We start from the raw sequence: 17,028 nt of genomic DNA, 5'->3' as shown, positions 1-17,028 counted from the left end.
ATCATACTTCCTTAACATACGTGGGGAAAAGTTTATTTCAGATCACAAGAAAAATTGCAGATGGTAAATAAACCTTTGGCATAGTTGCAAGGCAAGTGATTGCCCTTAGAACGGAATATTTTTATGAGGCACTAACATAATGATGGTAGTTAAGACAATGGAGTGTACTGTGCCTTGAGTTTTCTACATGACATAGTCTATGAATAGTGTCTAGCTAAGTTAATATTATACTACGCTGTTGATCCAGTTCTGTCAGTTAAGGATGTGTATATGTTGGGAGATGACTGTAGCCTGAGTGTGGAGTGATTCCTTGTTTCTGACAAGTTATAAGTGTGAAGTCATGGAAGTATGACCATCGTTAAATGCAATTTAATTACAAATTACTGTTTTGACAGCACTATACTTACACCATGAGTGAAAGGCTGTTATGTGGTTAAAGAAAGTAGGGCACAATCCAGTATTGTTGTCACTCAAATGTAGTTAGTATGTTTAATGCAGTACAGAAAAAAAAGTTTTGGCCTGCAAAATGAACATCTATGCAAGTCAGAGTGGAGGACAGTTTCCTGGAAAACTTCCTGGCTTTTCCTTATGTATTTATTCTTCATTATCTTTATTGGAGCCAATAATGACAAGTTTTTGAACTTAAGCTACATCTTTATTCGGTATCAGAAATCTCTATTCTGATAATTCTTTTAATCCAAAATCTCCTTGTGTTCCATTCTGCTGTTAAAACTCTGCTCATTTGCATAGCTCTCAATATTTATTAAGAATCCTTTGAAGTGTTTGCAAGAACAAAGAATTCAGTAATACATAATCAGTCCTTTACTGAGGAGAAGCCACAGACCGAGCGTTCAGGAAGGCCGAAGTGTTAAGAAGGGAGCTAAGAAGGCTGGTGACATGAGATGGCGAGACAGAGAACAGCGGGGACGCACGTAGGCGTGAGGGTGAAGATGATCCTTCACGGTAAAACTGAATCATTCTCAAATTCTGTGCTTCAGCCCGACCAGAAACTACGACTCTGAGACAGAAATAGCTCAGTAAAATTATCTTGCCTCTGTTATGCAAATGACCACAATAATATCCTCTGGCCTTTACAGCTCTTATTTTGTTAACATAACTTACTGAACACTGCAAAACTCTGTATTTTCAAATACTAGTCTGTATCTATGAAGAAAACTCCCTTTTCCTGTGTTGTTTTGTCACTGGTCTGCAAAGGCACCTTACCTGTGTCCAAGAGGAAGCCTTCCATGTTTAGTCTTAATACCCAAGCCTTTGATTTATGCAGAAAAGGCAATTGGTTAAATCATCTGCTAGCATGGGTTGGCACACATCCGTAAACCTATAGGAGCCAGCGGTTTACATGGGCAGGAAATTTGGCTGTTAGATTCGAAGCCTGTCTGGTTATGAAGGGAGAGAGAATTTGACTGTCGTCGCCCGTGTGGCTGCTGCCTGAGACGTGATGCTGCCTGCGCGTGTTCGCTGCTTCCCAGGTAGAGTGGGGACGACCAAGCCCGAGTGACGCAGAGCAGAGCGAATTGGGAATAATTCATGAGGAAAGGGCTTTGAAGCAATCGAAAGAAGAGTAAAAGAGATGGTCTTTCCACACCAACACCTCTTCCTTCAGGGGAGAAGAGATGGGTAGGAGTAACTTGGCACCTGTGGGTGGAAAGTAGATGATGGGAGAGTGTCTTTCGCTAGAAAGTCTTCTTCCAGTGCCGGATTTAGCAGATCCCCACCACACAGAAACAGTGCAGACTCTCTCCCAGGCGTTAGAGTCCAGGAACAGTGCTTTGGACGTGCATGAAAGGGTCTGTTTTACCCCTTTTGGATAGTAGATAAAAGATAATATATTTGAGTCTTGTGATATCAAACTTTGTCTCGACATGCCTGCAGGAGTGGGGATAACCTTTGCTTGCCGACAGTCGCCCTGCAATGAGCACACGTATTCAGGTGTTCAGGTTGCAGTCGCACCGGGAACGAGAGGAAACGTGGAGGCCTTTCCTTCCTGAGCGTTTTTTTTCCGAGAGATTGAGTTCTTGTGGTACTGGGCAGGTGAAAAAAGATTTGAATGGGTTTGTTTCTTTTAGTGCAGTTCATATTAATTGGCTTTGCTTCTCGTGCTTGTCGTGTTGTAATTCTGGTTTAACAACATTTATCAGTAGATCACTGCAGGCTCTTTAATGATTATAGTTGCTGAAGCTGATAGTATGAGACTATTAAATAAGCTCCAATTACTTCCCATTTATTTGTGTTGTTTTTTCCCTCCAAGAAACAAAATGTAATCCTGAAGTTCGTTATTATTCTTTGCATTGTATTCATCTAAATAGATTTGCTACCTAATTAAGGCTGAATGTGTGCTAAACTGACCGTATTTTACAAGGATTTTTTGTTTGTATGTGCGGGGGTCTTTGGTTCCTTCCATCCATATTTTAATTACGTTTAATTTCTATAGCTGTCAGAGGTCCTATCGTGTATCTCGGCAATTCACCCTGGGCTGCTTGAGATTGTTTAGGCTTGAGTTGGAATAGTCCTGCAGATGAGTATAGTTGGCATCTAGTTAATAGCAAGTCATCAGGAAGCAATTTCAGGTCTTTACTACGGCTTTTAAAGATATAAAACATATATTGGCTGAATTATAGATGAAAGGAATACAGATCAAAGCAAAGGAGTTCAGTTCAGATTAGTTATGTTTTTTATTATGGGATGGATCACTAAGAGGAGGGGTTAAAAAAAAAAAAATCCCTTTCAGGGATTTCAAGATTAATAAACTGGTTGCCGATAATGGGTATTTGGAGTGGTTCTCATGTTCATATTCTGCAGACATTCAAATGATTGAGCTTTATTCATATAAATATTTTATGTTTTATTTAGTATATGCAATTATATAAAATGATCTCTCTCTGGGGCACCCTTGTCAATTAATTAAGCACTACAATTTGGTAACAATTGAAAACACAGAACATCACATTTTCTTTTCAGTATTATAATGACCATCTGTAAGAACAAATATCTGAATATACCACTTTTGACCATACCTTCTTAACTCATATCTCACTTCCAAAAAAACCTCATGCTCAGCAACCTCAGCCCTTCTTAAATATCCACTGAAATGCCTTGGTGCTGGCCTGGTAAGTCAACAGATTGAGACTAATTCACCCCAAATGGAGGAGTGAATTTCAGAGACTCCCGGCTCCTGCTTGCCTGTAGAAGGAGTTTCTCCTTCAGGAGCTGCTGACTGCAGCAGCTGTGGCCGTGCAGACTGAGTGGGACCATCCACGTGGACATTTGGGAAAAATGGGTTTTCCAGCAGCCGAAAGTAAGTGAATGACAGGGTGTGAGGTATCGACCATGAGGATGCAACGGCATGAGACCAAGGTGTGGAGTCATGTAGAGCGATGTCGCGGACACTGGCGTTGCACTGCACTGTGTCCTGAGGGCCGGAGTGAAGCCTATCGTTGGGAGGGAAGATGACACAAGCGGACATACACCTGGAAAAAGGTCATGGGGCATTGGTACCTGTTGCTTTTGCACTGTACAAAACCCTAGACTGCTTCAGCTGCTGCTTGAAGGCCCTATGTGAGGACTGCAAAACAATAGACACTCCAGTAATACAAAAAAATCGCTTAAATTACCTTTTCCTTGATGAAGTGCTGACTTCTTACTAAGATCCTTCATGTCTGAACTCTTCATTGGAGTGATTATATGATTCACCTCCTTGTGAGAAGAAGGTGTAAAGAAGAAAAAACAGAATTTTTCTCTGCTTCCTCGGAAGCCCTGTTTTGTAGTGTCAGGCCAGTCCGTCCCCACCTCTTTCCTAGTTTTGCAGTGAATTCTATTAAAAGATGAAGTTAAATTGAAATGAGTCCAGGAGGCTTAAAAATACTAGTAAATATTCCAGGACAGTTTCTCAAAGTGGATGGTCATTTGAGGGGTTGTTGACCCATGGAGCAATGGGTCTTGTCATACCAAGAGGAGTTCTCTTTCCTGCACTGAGGCAGAACTGAAAGGCACTCCAAATTCAGAGGTGGGAACCATTAAAAAAAGAAAAAGTATACAAGACTCCTTCTGCATTCAGTTAATGCTGATGTTACTGTTGGTGAAGTTGCTTGGGAGGGACTGTTGCCAAAAACAAGGGCTGCATGCATCAGTCTAGAGCCTGGTAATGAGATACCAAGGGTCATCTGTAAGGGACCAGGGTCTGTAACTGCCTCCAAGTTACTGCTTATGAATCAAGTCCTATTACATGGTGAATAGGGCTGACTAGTTTATGGTGTCTTCCAGGACTTCTGTGTCCATACAGTTTTTCCTGAAAAGTTTAAATTGGCGGAAAACAAAGCTGTTATTTTTAAAATATAGATTAAACTATGGATATGTGCTTTCACAGTCCATCTAGTAATATTCAGCACTTTTTAATAACCAGATGAACATTGGAAATGACTGTTAATATAAAATGACTGTTCATTCCCTTAATGTGCTAAGCTGGAGGAAATGTGAACACATTTCCTCTCTTGAGGGGTGCAATATTGTTTTAATTTCAGAGTAATTTAAATTAGGAAGTAAGTCGCACATTAGCAAGAAACAGAAAAACTGTTTTGCGGAAAGCATCCAAAATTTTGAAGCAGTTTTCTTTCTATTTCAAAATAGAACATTTTTCCTTATTGTAGTAATGTTAGGTGTGTAAAATGAAAAAAAAGTAATTTCCGCTAATGACATTTTTACAGTGTTGTTTCCAGTGATCAAAGATAAAATTTTGGAACAAAACACTTAATTTGACTTAAAAAAATACAGCAATATTTTGGAAAGGAAGGGGAAAATAATTCTCCAGGCAATCACTTTCCAGTGCAGATGCTGCAATGCAGAGTCCCTCGTGTTGCTGCACTTTGTGCCCTTCCGCCTGGGGCAGCGGCATCCGTTACACTGCAGCCATGCATTGCAAGTCTAACACAACAGCTTTGAGCCATCAGCCCCTGTAAGGGTTAGCACTGAGTCCTGAAGGACTCCTGCTTTTCCAAGTATCAGAATCCCCCTTTGAATACAATAGATCATTTTTTCTCATACACTTTTTACGTAGCAAAAAGGATTGTTTTTGATACGATTACGTCTTTCATCTTTACTAGCTTTCAAGTTCAAATTCAATATATTTGTATTTTCACCTTTTGTATCTCTCCCTTTAATGTCAGGCATAAGGTAACTTTATATTTTTCTCACAAAATGTTTCTCATATGTCTTAAGCCACTGACAGTTATTAAAGTACAATGTACTTATTACAGCGAAACAGAAAAACACATGGATAAAGCTAACTACATTAACATCTGCTGCTTTTTTTCCATCTGCTCCCTTTGGCTGTGGTCTTGTCCCAACCTGCCAAAAGTACTAGTTTTCCAAGGGTCTCATGGCATATCAACCATTTCTTCGACTAAAGTTCACAATTTCTTGCTTGTTTTGATTGAGCAGCAGCCGATATCCACATTCCTGCCACCGCAAAGCAGCTTCAGACAGAGGAACGTTTGTTTGGCAGCTTGAAGCATGTGGATGTGATAGGACGGGCAAAATTATGATGAGTGCTAGACCCAGCTTTGACTGTGTCATGGCAGACTCCTACCCCAACTGAAGAGCTCCAGGGACATCTGCTGTAGGATTTGTCCTACAGTGGAGGAGAAGATGCTTTCTTGTTCTTGTTCTTGGACCCTCATAGGAGAGGAGTGGAAGGAAGCTGGTTCCTATGGCTTCTGTAGGAAACAGCTGCTGGGGCTAGCGTTGGGGTGCTTCTTGTTTTTTGGTACTCTATAGCTGCTTGTGGAACAGGCAACCTAAAGAAGTTTCTTTGGGAAAATTTAGTCTTTGATGTGGTGTTAACTCTCAAAGCCATTACTTTGGGTTTTCTGGTCTAGCCTGCGTGTATCATTTGGAGAAGATAATGAAGCTTGCTGAGGTGGTATAAAATATTTAGAGAACTGTCGGGTTAGGCTCTTGGGAAGCAGACCTGTGGTAGTCAACACTTCTAGTAGGAACTCGTGTACAAATTGTCAGGCCAGACAACAGAGTCTTGACAGTTGTCATCTACACTGACAACATGGATCAAATTGTCACAGGTGTATTTTCCCGTGTCCAATAAACGTGTCCATAAGAAACGTTGTAGAGGAGATGAAAATAAATCTCTGGTGTTACTGCTAAAACACCACTCGCCCCTTGCCCATCAGCCTCTCTGGGCGATGGCACGAGGAGAGCGGTCCAGGACTGCCGCGGAAACGAGTGCCCGACTGCCGCCAGCTTGGCTGTTTGCAGCCCATGCTGGCCTGGCGGAGGGAGCCGTGGGGCCAAGGCAGCCACGCATATGGGCTTTAGGGGTAACCTTTGCTGCACTCGTGTTGCACCTCTTCAGGGGTTTACAGAGTCTGTAAGGATTGAAGGGTTACAGCTCTCAAATGCTCAAAGGTCAGAGCACACAAGGAAGGATTTAATCCAGGAGCAGCCCCTGCTTGTAGCAATGCCATCCACTGTCTCCTCTAGCAATTGGAAGGTATTGTTATTGAATAATTAACTAGCAGGAACTTGATACAGAAATCTTGCGATGAATAACTTTTCCTGAGATGGGAGTGTTTTCTTGTTGGGAGGAAAAGCTCTGCACCACAAAATGAACACCTTGTGAAGATAAATGCAAGTTCTTATTGCATGCCTTTGTTATTAAGGTTTTCTTTAACTTTCTTTGCCAAGTCTCTACAGAAGGAGCCATCTAGTGGCACTATATTTTCACAGAATTGCAACAGATGATCGCGGAGCAGCTTTTAATTGCACACGGGATGGGCTCTCCCATTTGTACTGGGAATTGCGAGACAGCTCCTCAGCTGCCCAAGGTCTGCATGACCTTGTGATCTCCAGAACTGGTGTCCTTGAGCTCGGAGTCAGGCCTCTGATGTTTGTATCTCTGCCGATTTATATGCACATTAGGTTATCTTTTTGAAAGCAGATTTGAAATTGGTCTAGGGTTGGCTTTTTGCATATTGCAAAAATTAACATTCAAACCACCTAATCCTGCCTGTTGGCTGTGGCGCTCCTTCCATTTGCAGTCTGAAATTATCTGAGTTAATTCCCAATGGCTTTATGTAGTATAGTCTAGTCTTACAACTGAATACCTTGCAGAGAACATGCTGGTTTATTGAAGCTATATTTGTGACCCTGGAGCTATGGTCCTCCTCTCTAGCATGCAGGCTACAGAAGCATAACTGAAAGATTAAGTTAGGATTTGTGTTACCTAGATTTTCTAAGTTGGGCAAACCCAAACGCACATTCATGTTTGAACATACTTAGTTGTGAATATGTGTGACTGGTAGGTGAAAAATGTGTGGTCGCATATAGCCGGTCACTTGGAGGTACGTAAACTCCCTGGGGTTTGGAGGCACTGGTGTGTACTGTACTGGCAAAGCTTTTGAGAGTGTTAGCAGGCTCCTGTTAAAATCCATTTGTCATTAGAGGTGGCCATAGAGTTCTTCCGAATTCCATGTGTTTGTGCCAGGTATTGTCAGTGGCAGCTGCTGTTTGGCTTTGTCATAGATTTCAGCATCGATTTATTCCACAATCTTCTCAATGGACCTCAAAGGTTCTGCATCGCTGTCCCACAGAAACCCAGGCTTTCTCCCTGACATAGACGAGACTTTGAATTTAACCAAGTTCGCAACACTTGTGCCTCAGACTTACTATAGAAATAGTGGCTAATATGCTTATACTGTATATCTGTCATACATTTTGTATGATGGCTATTTTAATAAAATACACTGCTGAAGATGGAGGTAGAATTAAAAGCAGGTTTTGGAGCAAATTCAGACTCTTTTGTTATGTGCAATAGCTCTGAATTTAAAATGTTATTTTTTTATTGATGTTATATTGTTATTTTTAGCATCAATGGCAATCAAGATGCAATTGGCAATGATCTCTTGCACACTCCTGAGGACAGAATGTTCTTTCCCAGTTTGGGAGTATTTTGCAGGGAATGCTGCTTCCTTGCTGTTGCTGAATTGCCGTACACACACGCTTGGAAAGAGGCCTCACAGCCATGAAAACTCTCCCTGCCAGGATTCTTGCAATGCAGGACTACTTGGCTGTTAACCACTCCGTGTATCTTCTGGGACTGGTTAAAATGAGCATAGAAAATACCTGTTTGTGGAGATCCTTCTTTTAGGCCTGTGTTCAGTGATAGACATCCACATTGTGTCAGACTTTAGCTTTGAAGTTTGGTGCAAGCTTTAGCTTTGGTGTTTGAGGAAGTTTGCTACTGGGAAGTGATAAAAGCTCTCCAAAGGCTTCTTTATAAAAGCTATAAACAGGGTTTGCTTTTAAAATGTAGAAAAAATACTTTGACCTGATCCTGCTCTTTTCTGCAAAAGCGGCAAGACTTTTGCTGGCAATGGGAGCAGGAGTGGGTCATTTCTCTGCTGAGCTACGGACATTGCAATTTTAGCTATTCAGTTTGTCCCTGGAGGGAAGCTGTGTTGTTCCAGCCTTGAAGGAGGAGCACATCTAGGATCACACTCCAGGGACGCGTGGCCAGAAATGCAATGGAGCCACACGTCAAACCTGGAGACTGTTGGGTGTCAGGTCTGGTGTTCAAAACCAGTAATAATGAGTAATTTTTATAGGGTAGCCCTCTGAAATTAGTGGGCTTTGAATAGAGCCTCTTCAGATCTGTGTCTGTACCGGAAAAGGACTTTACTGCAAAGACCAAAATGGTGCTTTTCACGGTGTCTTCTTTGTGCGTTCTGAGAGTGAGATTAGGTCCATACAACAACCAAAATAGCAGTGTTAGGTGTTGGTGTGGAAAATACTGCTTTAATCTTCAACTCTGGATATACGCAGGCTATATTGATAGGCTCTCTGCTTCTAATTTGACTTTGGATTTTTGATATAATTTTCCATTTTTTCATTGTACTTAATGTAGTTTGCAAGTGCAGAGTTAAGATGCTGCTAACAAATAGCTAGACAAAAGCTGCGAAAGGTGACCTGTCCAATAGTGTGCCCACAGACATACGTCCATGGTACTGTCAGAGTGGGAAATGCCGGGATCAGGATGGTAGTTCTCTGGGATGACTTTTTGTCCTGACTTCAAAGTTTTATGGAAGTCCCTGGTACATGAAGTTTGCAATTAATCCAGCACTGTAAATACTGCAGAGCAAATGAAACCCTTCTTCATAAGGCCAACTTAAGGCCAGATGTGCTGCTTTTGTTTGTACCCCTGGACTTTACAAATGAGCACAGTTTATCGTTAGCAGCTGCTAATGCTCTAATCCTGAGTACTGAGCTTAATTTCTCCTGTATTGCAAATTGTTTAAGTTCTACTGTTATATATGGCTCCTATCTTGAAATCATTATGCAGTAAAAATAACTCTTGGCTTTAGTGAAAGTTGGTGTGAAGGAGAAATGCAGGATTAAATCCAGGAAGAGTCTGGTTTTGGGGCATTTAGCATTTGCATTGACAGGCGTGGGATTACTGGACTCCAGCGAGGATGGAATTTGAATATCTGTCCAATTTAGTATTTGTTGGATGCCCTTTTATTTTTCAATGTATATATATAGCTTTGGCTTGTTACAATTGTGCTACAGTGTTGTACTTTATTTTTAGTCCTTGCTCCTCCAAAGCAGACTTCTCTACGGGCATTTAATGTCCTTTGCGATAACGAGCTTGTGTGGTGTTCCCCATCCCTCCTGGTACTGAGGAGTTAATGCACAGCTTAGTTTTGTATCTGTCTTTTGAAGCATTTCAGATACGTTTGTCTTTTCCAATTCCAGAACATAGCCTGGAAAAGCGTTTCCCAGAGGGGAAAAGCACTTGAAGGGGGGAGGTAGTTAAGAGGCGAACCGTACACCAGGAAAGCTTTTGTTGACGTTGCTTTTTTCTCTTGAGGTTTCATCACAGCTTTCTATGAGAATCTGGGAGTGTGCATAGGTTAAGCGTGGGGGAACACAGCGCTTAAACGCTCCCAGCTGGGAGCTGTGCTGGGTGCAGCGGCTTCGCCCGGCCCCCGGCCGCATCGGCACAGGTTGTGGTACAGGGAGCAGCCGCCCCGACCGAGCCCGTGTGCTAGGGTTGACAGAGAAACGGGCCCCACCAGGTCCTTCCCAGCACCGCCCAGGCTTCCCAAACCCTGGCGAGGTTTGGATGGGATGGGACGCAAAGCCTGGAGCAGAGCTGCACTTTCCCCGGGACAGGGCCGTGCTTGTAAGTGTTGGTTAGGGCAAATTCTAATTTGCAGGGGAAGAAATATTGCAAAGACAAACAACAGTGAAAATCTCCTCTCCCCTGCTTTCTCCTTTATCAACATGGCATTCGCTGTACAGATTGGATTTCTTTTTAATGTAAAGTGTTAAGAAGGGGGTTTTTTTTGTTTTTTTTTTTTTAAACTTAAACTCATTTAGCAAGAGTCAGACAGTGAGAGGGAATGTTGCCAAGGTATACAGAAATATCCTATCGCAGCACTGCCTTTAGAGACCTTGGAAAGACTTTAATGAAAAAGACAAATTTTTTCCCATCGTTGCGTCTAGGTATTTTGGCCCTAAGTATTGCATGATGGAATGTTCCAATTACAGACAAAAAGTGCTTTGAACTGTGTTAAAGATGAAACCTGACCATGGGGATGCTTTGGATTACTGCAAAGTGGTCTCCCAGTAGCTCTCCTGCGCGCTGCTGTTGTGGATACTCAGCAAATAAATGTTCTCATTTGCTCTTTCATGTCCTTCTTCATATTTCACATGCTTAAATTGTTAAAGTTTAAGGACTACATGTAGGGAATAAATCAGGCTGTGTGGGGGTCATAACATTTATTTTACTGGAATTAAGAGCATCTTGGATGTCTCTTGTATTTAGGTGTCTTATAATCAGGAGAGGAAACAAATAGAAAGTAAGGAAGGAAGAAGCCCACTCACTGTTTAGTTTCACAGAGAGGTGCTCCCAGTTAGCTGTTGTCATCTGGCTGCTGTCTTCGTGGCCGTTTCATAAATAAGAACATTTGAACAAATGTTATTAGTTGCAGAGTAGGTGACCATGTGTGTAATGAAGACCAGAAATCAGGAGGTCCAAACTGTGCCCGGTCTGCTCTGCGAGAGCCACAGGAGTGGCACCGTGCTCTGGGGTAACGAGACGCGCGGACCCATGCGTGGGGAAAGGGCAAGCTCATCCGTGGCGCCAGGGGAGCCGAGTGACCTGCTCTGGCTGCAGATCCGCCCATCCGCACCAAGTTGCATCAACCCTTTTGTCTCATTTAATTATTGTCACATTTATCCATGGTGCCACCCCAGATATCTCTGTGCTCCTGCCCATGTCAAAAGGCTGGATAGCACTTAGTGCCATTAAAAAAAGTGAACCATATATATGTGCTTACACATAATCACAGAGGGTTCATTCTGATCCCCCACAGTCTGTGTAATTTAAATTAGGCAAATAACTATATATATGGGAACCATGAATATGCTATGCATTAAACTCATCTCAGAAAGGTAGAATACATTTGCAGTCATCCTTACTCCTTATGGAGTCTGCTCCTCTTGTCTACGTGGCTGCATGTACTCGACGGAGCTGGACTTGCCCTCTGCTGGCAGTTTCAATCCAAGACTGGACTCGATGGAAGATTCTCGTTTGGTCTGGAAATAGTAAATGTCATTTCCTGAAACGGTCTTGGGGTTTATTGATTCCCTTCCCACCACCGTACAATCCCTATCACAGAACTGCTCTTGCCATTAGCTTATCTGAATTTGCTTTAACTATGCCCATAGTTGAACAAGAGCAGAGGACATTTTGTATTTAATTATTTGATGAGGGGAAAAAAGTGAATTCCAGCAACAGCTTAGAGGAAATGTAACGGCAGAACAATTAGAGTTGCTGAGGTACTGCGTATATACAAATCCAAGATCATCATACAAAGTACATTAAAATAAAGCAAGTCAAAATGTAACTGGCAGAGCTAACCTCAGATTTTGGAGTTGTTTGAGAACAAAGGAAACCTGCCAACTAGCAAACATAGGAAATAATAGCCTATTACTCAGAGCAGCGGCACCTCGATACAGATGTTTTGGGTATGATGTTAATAAGCTTTACCTTTGTCTTTCTCTTTTTGCAGTTTGCTCCTGGGTTTGGGGGGGCCAGCTTGGGAGGAGCATCTTTTTTTCTTTCTGTGAGCGTATACTGGAGATTTTTTTTTCTCGCTGAAATGAAAAATGCCAATTTTTTCTCCTTTAAAGCAACAAAAAATGAATTTGATTTCCTGTGCGCTTTCCACCCTTAAAAATTAGGAAGATACTTTTTTTTTTATTTTAATTTTAAAGAAGTGGTTCCTCCAAAATCAAAATATTTGGTTTGAAAAATGTTTGGAATTTTTGAGAAGAAGGCTCTGCACGTGCCTCTGTGCCTGACAGCTACAGCTACTTGCCGGCTGCAATATTCATGGAGAGAGAATCGCTTCAGTCACTCACAGAGCCGCATCTTCTAATGAATAAACTATTCAAACATTTCTCATTGCCAAGCTGCAGAGGTCAAAATGATATTGCCTCACTGCATGACCTTGCATAAGTCATTATCGCAGGCTCTTTGGTCTGTAAAATATGACTACTAAGTTGTTCCTCGCAGAAGAGGTGTGAGAAACAATTAGCTAGTGTTCGTAAGATGTTTTGAATATGAAATGCGATTCGTAGGTGCTGAGAATTGCTACCATCATTCATCATTAGGGGATGCTGTCATTTGACAAACTCTGATTTTGGTTATTAGGTGTATTCGTGAGTGGAAAGAAAACAAGACAGATCCACAAAAAGTCTATCGATATTTATAACCCCATCTTCAGGTATTTTGATAACAATTCCCCATTGCCTTCATTGGTTGTTGGTCACTTTAAAAAACAGTAGTATTGCCCTTTCCCTAGGTCTAAAAAATTTGTCCCCTGCTAGGCTGAGGACTAGTTCCCGTGGTAGAGAGAGGCAGGCTCAACCTTGCCCGTGGCAGGCTGTCAGGCTGGGCCCCGTCTGGTTTGTCATTACGCGTGTCAATGCCTTGTGCTTCTCATCTTTCACAGCTTTGCTAGAGCACATTGGGTTGTTCTCTCTTGTTTCTAGAACCACTGGGATATTTCTTCCTTTTATTTTCTGCCTCTTTCCTGTTAATATATTCATTCAATTTGTTAATCACTTTGCCGACAAGGAGAGGTTTTCAAAGAAACAAGGTGCTGTGTAGCCAGCTCTCACTAGTGTTTGAGAGAAGTCAGATGCTTTACTATTCTGTGCGCTTTCTGAAAACTAATTCTGCCTTGTCGTTCGTGATTTCTTTCATGTCTGTTCAATGCCCATGAGAATATGATCAGCTCATGCCAGCAGAAATTTATTGAAGGTAACCTCCTTGCTGGAAGTACTAATGAAGGGCATGGTTCAGCATAACACAACTGAAGTCTGCTGCTGCTGGAGGACATGCCGCCCTCATTGCCCCAGCGCTCTCCCAGACCTCCCATGTCCTGACACTGGTATTTCTGCAGCCACGCAGTCACCCTGGCTTAGAGAGTGCCTCCAGTGCAAAGCTTGCATTTCGCAGAATCATGGACTGATTGAGATTGGCAGGGCTCTCTGAGATCATCTAGTCCCATCTCCTGCTCAAGCAGGGTCACCTAGAGCAGGTTGCCCAGGGCCTGTCCAGATGGCTGTTGAATATCTCCAAGGATACAGCATTTGTCTGTCCTGCACGCTCCAGCTACAGCAGCCCTCGGTCACGAGTTTGGGGCAGTCTCAGCGCTTCTGATTGGAGCAGGGAACATTTGATTGTAAGATGAAACTTCTGCTTTTTTGTGGGTTCTTTACAGAAGCACTGTTGGGCTCTTCACTGTCACTAGCGGAGCCATGAGGAGTTTGGTGTTTCTGTTGTGCAACTGATCTAACGTGAGCAGAAGGACGCGTGTGTGAGTGTGGTTATTGTCTGCTGCCCGCTAGAGAAAGGCTGTGCGAATGTTGCAGTAAATAATTGGGAGAAAGAAGGGAAGCTGCCAGTGTGAAGGGGAAACATATATTTACTGAATTTTGTTTCTGAAAAGTGGCCTCTGAGGACTTGGTAAATATTATGATCAGCAAGCGCAGTCAGTAAGAAATCTCTGGGTAAGGATGGTGAGAGGTTGTTAGTTGGCTGGCAGGCATATGAATGTGGAATATTCAAAACACAGTACTCAGGTCTAAACTGGTTTCTAGAAGGGTCAGGAGACCCCCCGTACGGTTGTCCAGGCTCCCTGTATCTCCCTCGCTCCTTTGGCTCTGAATCGTCAGGTATCAGCCAGGGCTGGAGGCCGGACCCTGGACAGGACGGATAGACGGCCTGGCCTGGCGTGACAGAGCTTTTGTCCCTCTGTCTGCAGAAACTCAGCACACAAAAGCAGACTGGGGGGGCATTTGGATAAATCACGTAAATGTGTCTCTTTTACAGGCACAGCCGCTCTTTCTGAGTTTAATAAATGTATTTTGGAGACAATTCAGTTCTTCAAAGAAAGTCAGGGGAAGAGCAGCAGGCCAGAGCCAGTTTCGCCCCGGGAGCCAGGGAGGGCCTGGCCGCGGGTGGCCCTTGACCCTGCGCCCTCAGCAGCCGCGAGCATAAACTGGGTTTGTCGGGTGACTGGGGGATTAAAGCTTGTACCAGCGCGGATCGACAGAAAAGGCACTCACTGATGCAGAGTCTTGACCATTTTGACCCATTTTGCTTTCTCCAAGAATTGTGGCAAACATAACACAGAGCCCAGTGACCAAAGCAAACGTCACTCTAGAAATCTTCCTTCGCAATCACTGCTCCGCTGAGACGGGGCCCACGATAACGGGTGGCGGGCGGTGAAATGATGACGCAAAGTGCTATTCTGTGTCTCTTCCCTTTTCTTGGTATGGTATATTTTAAACATTATAACTTGTGAGACCTGTGTATTTATCAAAGCGCGCACACCATGGAGAGGAGGAAGGGGGTGACAGAGAACTGGTGGCTGGAGCTTGGCTTGGACCTTCCTATGGTCCTGGGGAGCGCGAGCATTCGCGGCCACGCTGGCCCTCCTGCAGCGCGCTGGGTGCTTCTACGCCACGGCTGCTCGCAACCTGCGTCACTGGGATAGTTCAGCCACTGGGAAACGCGTCTCCAAACTTCTATTGTCTTATAAACTTGAGAATAAAAAATCTAAAGTAACAAAGGTTTGGTTTGTAGCTAATTCACTTAACTGAAATAAAACTTATCCTGTAAAGTCCAGTGGTGCTTTTTACATAGAAATGGGACAGCTTTTGGAGAACTTGCTTAGGAACACCAAATGTTTTCATACCTTGCATTAAGAATAAAAGTATTGGAGGACCTGGTCTTGCTCCATTGAAATCAGTGTCAGTTTTGCCATTGATTTCAGTGGTGTCAGGGTAAACAATCCATTTAATAATTACTCACAAACCTGAGTAAAACTTCCTATTCAGCCCTCTCTGGATCTGCAAATGAGTGTCAAATCCAGTATCGTTAATGGAGGGGGTTGCATGGCGTGTTTGCCTGCACTGACTCTGGCATCTCAGAAGGCCTTTTCCAGCCCCAGCTTTCTCTTATGAGCCCTAATGTGTGTTTTCCAAATATCTTCGATGGCAGTTAATTTATGTTTTCGTGTAAGAAATGCTTGTAATGCATGGGAAATGTCTACTTTTAGTAAGATGAATATAATTTTTCTCCCCATTTGTAGGATGGCTATTTTTCCCACCGACCGAAAGAGAAAATGCGAACAGACAGCAATAATGAAAATTCAGTCCCCAAGGACTTTGAAAATATTGATAACAGTAACTTTGCTCCCAGGACTCAGAGGCAAAAACACCAGTCTGAGCTGGTGAAAAAACCCCTTAGCAAGCAAAAGGAGCACTTGAGAAAGAAACTGGAAGAGGAAAAGGTGAAAGAGAACTCACTACTGGGGAAGAACTCAAATGAAGTGGTGCAATTCAGTGATCATCCTGGAAAAAACAGTAGCAACAACAATCTGAAGGAGATTCACAGGTCTCCCAGACAACATCATTTCAAAAAAAATGGAAACAGCTCCCCTGAACTGAGATATGACCAACCACCGAGATGCGAGATAACAGGCAAAGAGGCAGTCTCAGCCATGTCCCGGTCTAAGTCTAAGCAGTGTCGACAGGAGATTGCAGAGATATATTGTCGTCACAAGCATGGGAAGTTGATGCCGGAGAAGGTGACGCGTTTCTGTGCACTGGAGGGTAAGTTGGTAGATGGTGAAGACGAGCTGATGCAATGTCTTGGGAGAAGAATTGTATACAATTGTAATGCTCACCTGATGATAAAAATTAACTTTACTGCGGGAATTTATAATGTACTTTTGTAGCCTGTGAAAACTGGGGAGCATCTGAAGATGTTTTAAAAGGGAATTATGCAGGTATTATAGGATTCTTGTTAGATTCCTAATGAATGTTCTTGCTACTTTTCTTCTGACAGATTTTTATTGCACAACCTTATCTAGCTGTTCTGCTGCTGCTTCTATTTCTTTTAGACAGCAGTGGCAGTTCTTAATCTACAGACACAGAAAAGCATAGTCCGGGTGTGTGTCCTATTATTCCACGCAGGAGTTTGATGCTTTTTGGGGCAAGGGAACAGCCACGGTGAATTCTGGTGTCTTCTGCTAGCTGATAAACAAATAACATTGCTGTTCTCCATATGACCATTTCTTATGTTTCTACAATGTCTGGCGCAATGGAGTCATAGCTAATAATCAGAGTCACTAAGCATTTTGATAACAGATAATTATCAGAAGTATGTAACTTTATCTTTGGAAAAGCATGAAAAAATCCGATTTTCTGGCCCACTTCTGGTTTTAATGTTCCTCAATCAGCAAAAGGAATTTCCAGAATTACTATTGTAGAGAATCAGTTCCCACTCATAGCCTAAGCCAAGCTTTGGTTTGTTCCTTTTGGTTTCTCTGTGCAGGATATGTGAGGTATCTCATAGTTTTGCTTTTGGTTTGCATGTGTGTGATGCCGTTACTTCAGGAAGAATGCTTCATATGCCAC

General features: G+C 42.8%; 1 protein-coding gene across 2 annotated transcripts in view; it reads left to right on the top strand.

Annotated features, from left to right (window-relative positions):
- Positions 1-17,028, top strand: part of XYLT1 (xylosyltransferase 1) — a 282,026-nt gene that overhangs the window by 162,874 nt on the left and 102,124 nt on the right. For both annotated transcript variants that reach the window (XM_026083266.1, XM_026083267.1), the window contains one exon: positions 15,699-16,221. In XM_026083266.1, coding sequence (XP_025939051.1) covers positions 15,732-16,221 — 490 coding nt within the window. In that variant the 5' untranslated portion in view covers positions 15,699-15,731. The remainder of the gene's footprint in view (positions 1-15,698; positions 16,222-17,028) is intronic.

Source organism: Apteryx rowi, unplaced genomic scaffold (genome assembly GCF_003343035.1).
Source record: "Apteryx rowi isolate R43461 unplaced genomic scaffold, aptRow1 scaffold_6, whole genome shotgun sequence".
Taxonomy (NCBI): Eukaryota; Metazoa; Chordata; class Aves; order Apterygiformes; family Apterygidae; genus Apteryx; species Apteryx rowi.
Note: the sequence above shows the minus strand (reverse complement) of the source record. Positions and strands in the feature narration are given on the sequence as shown.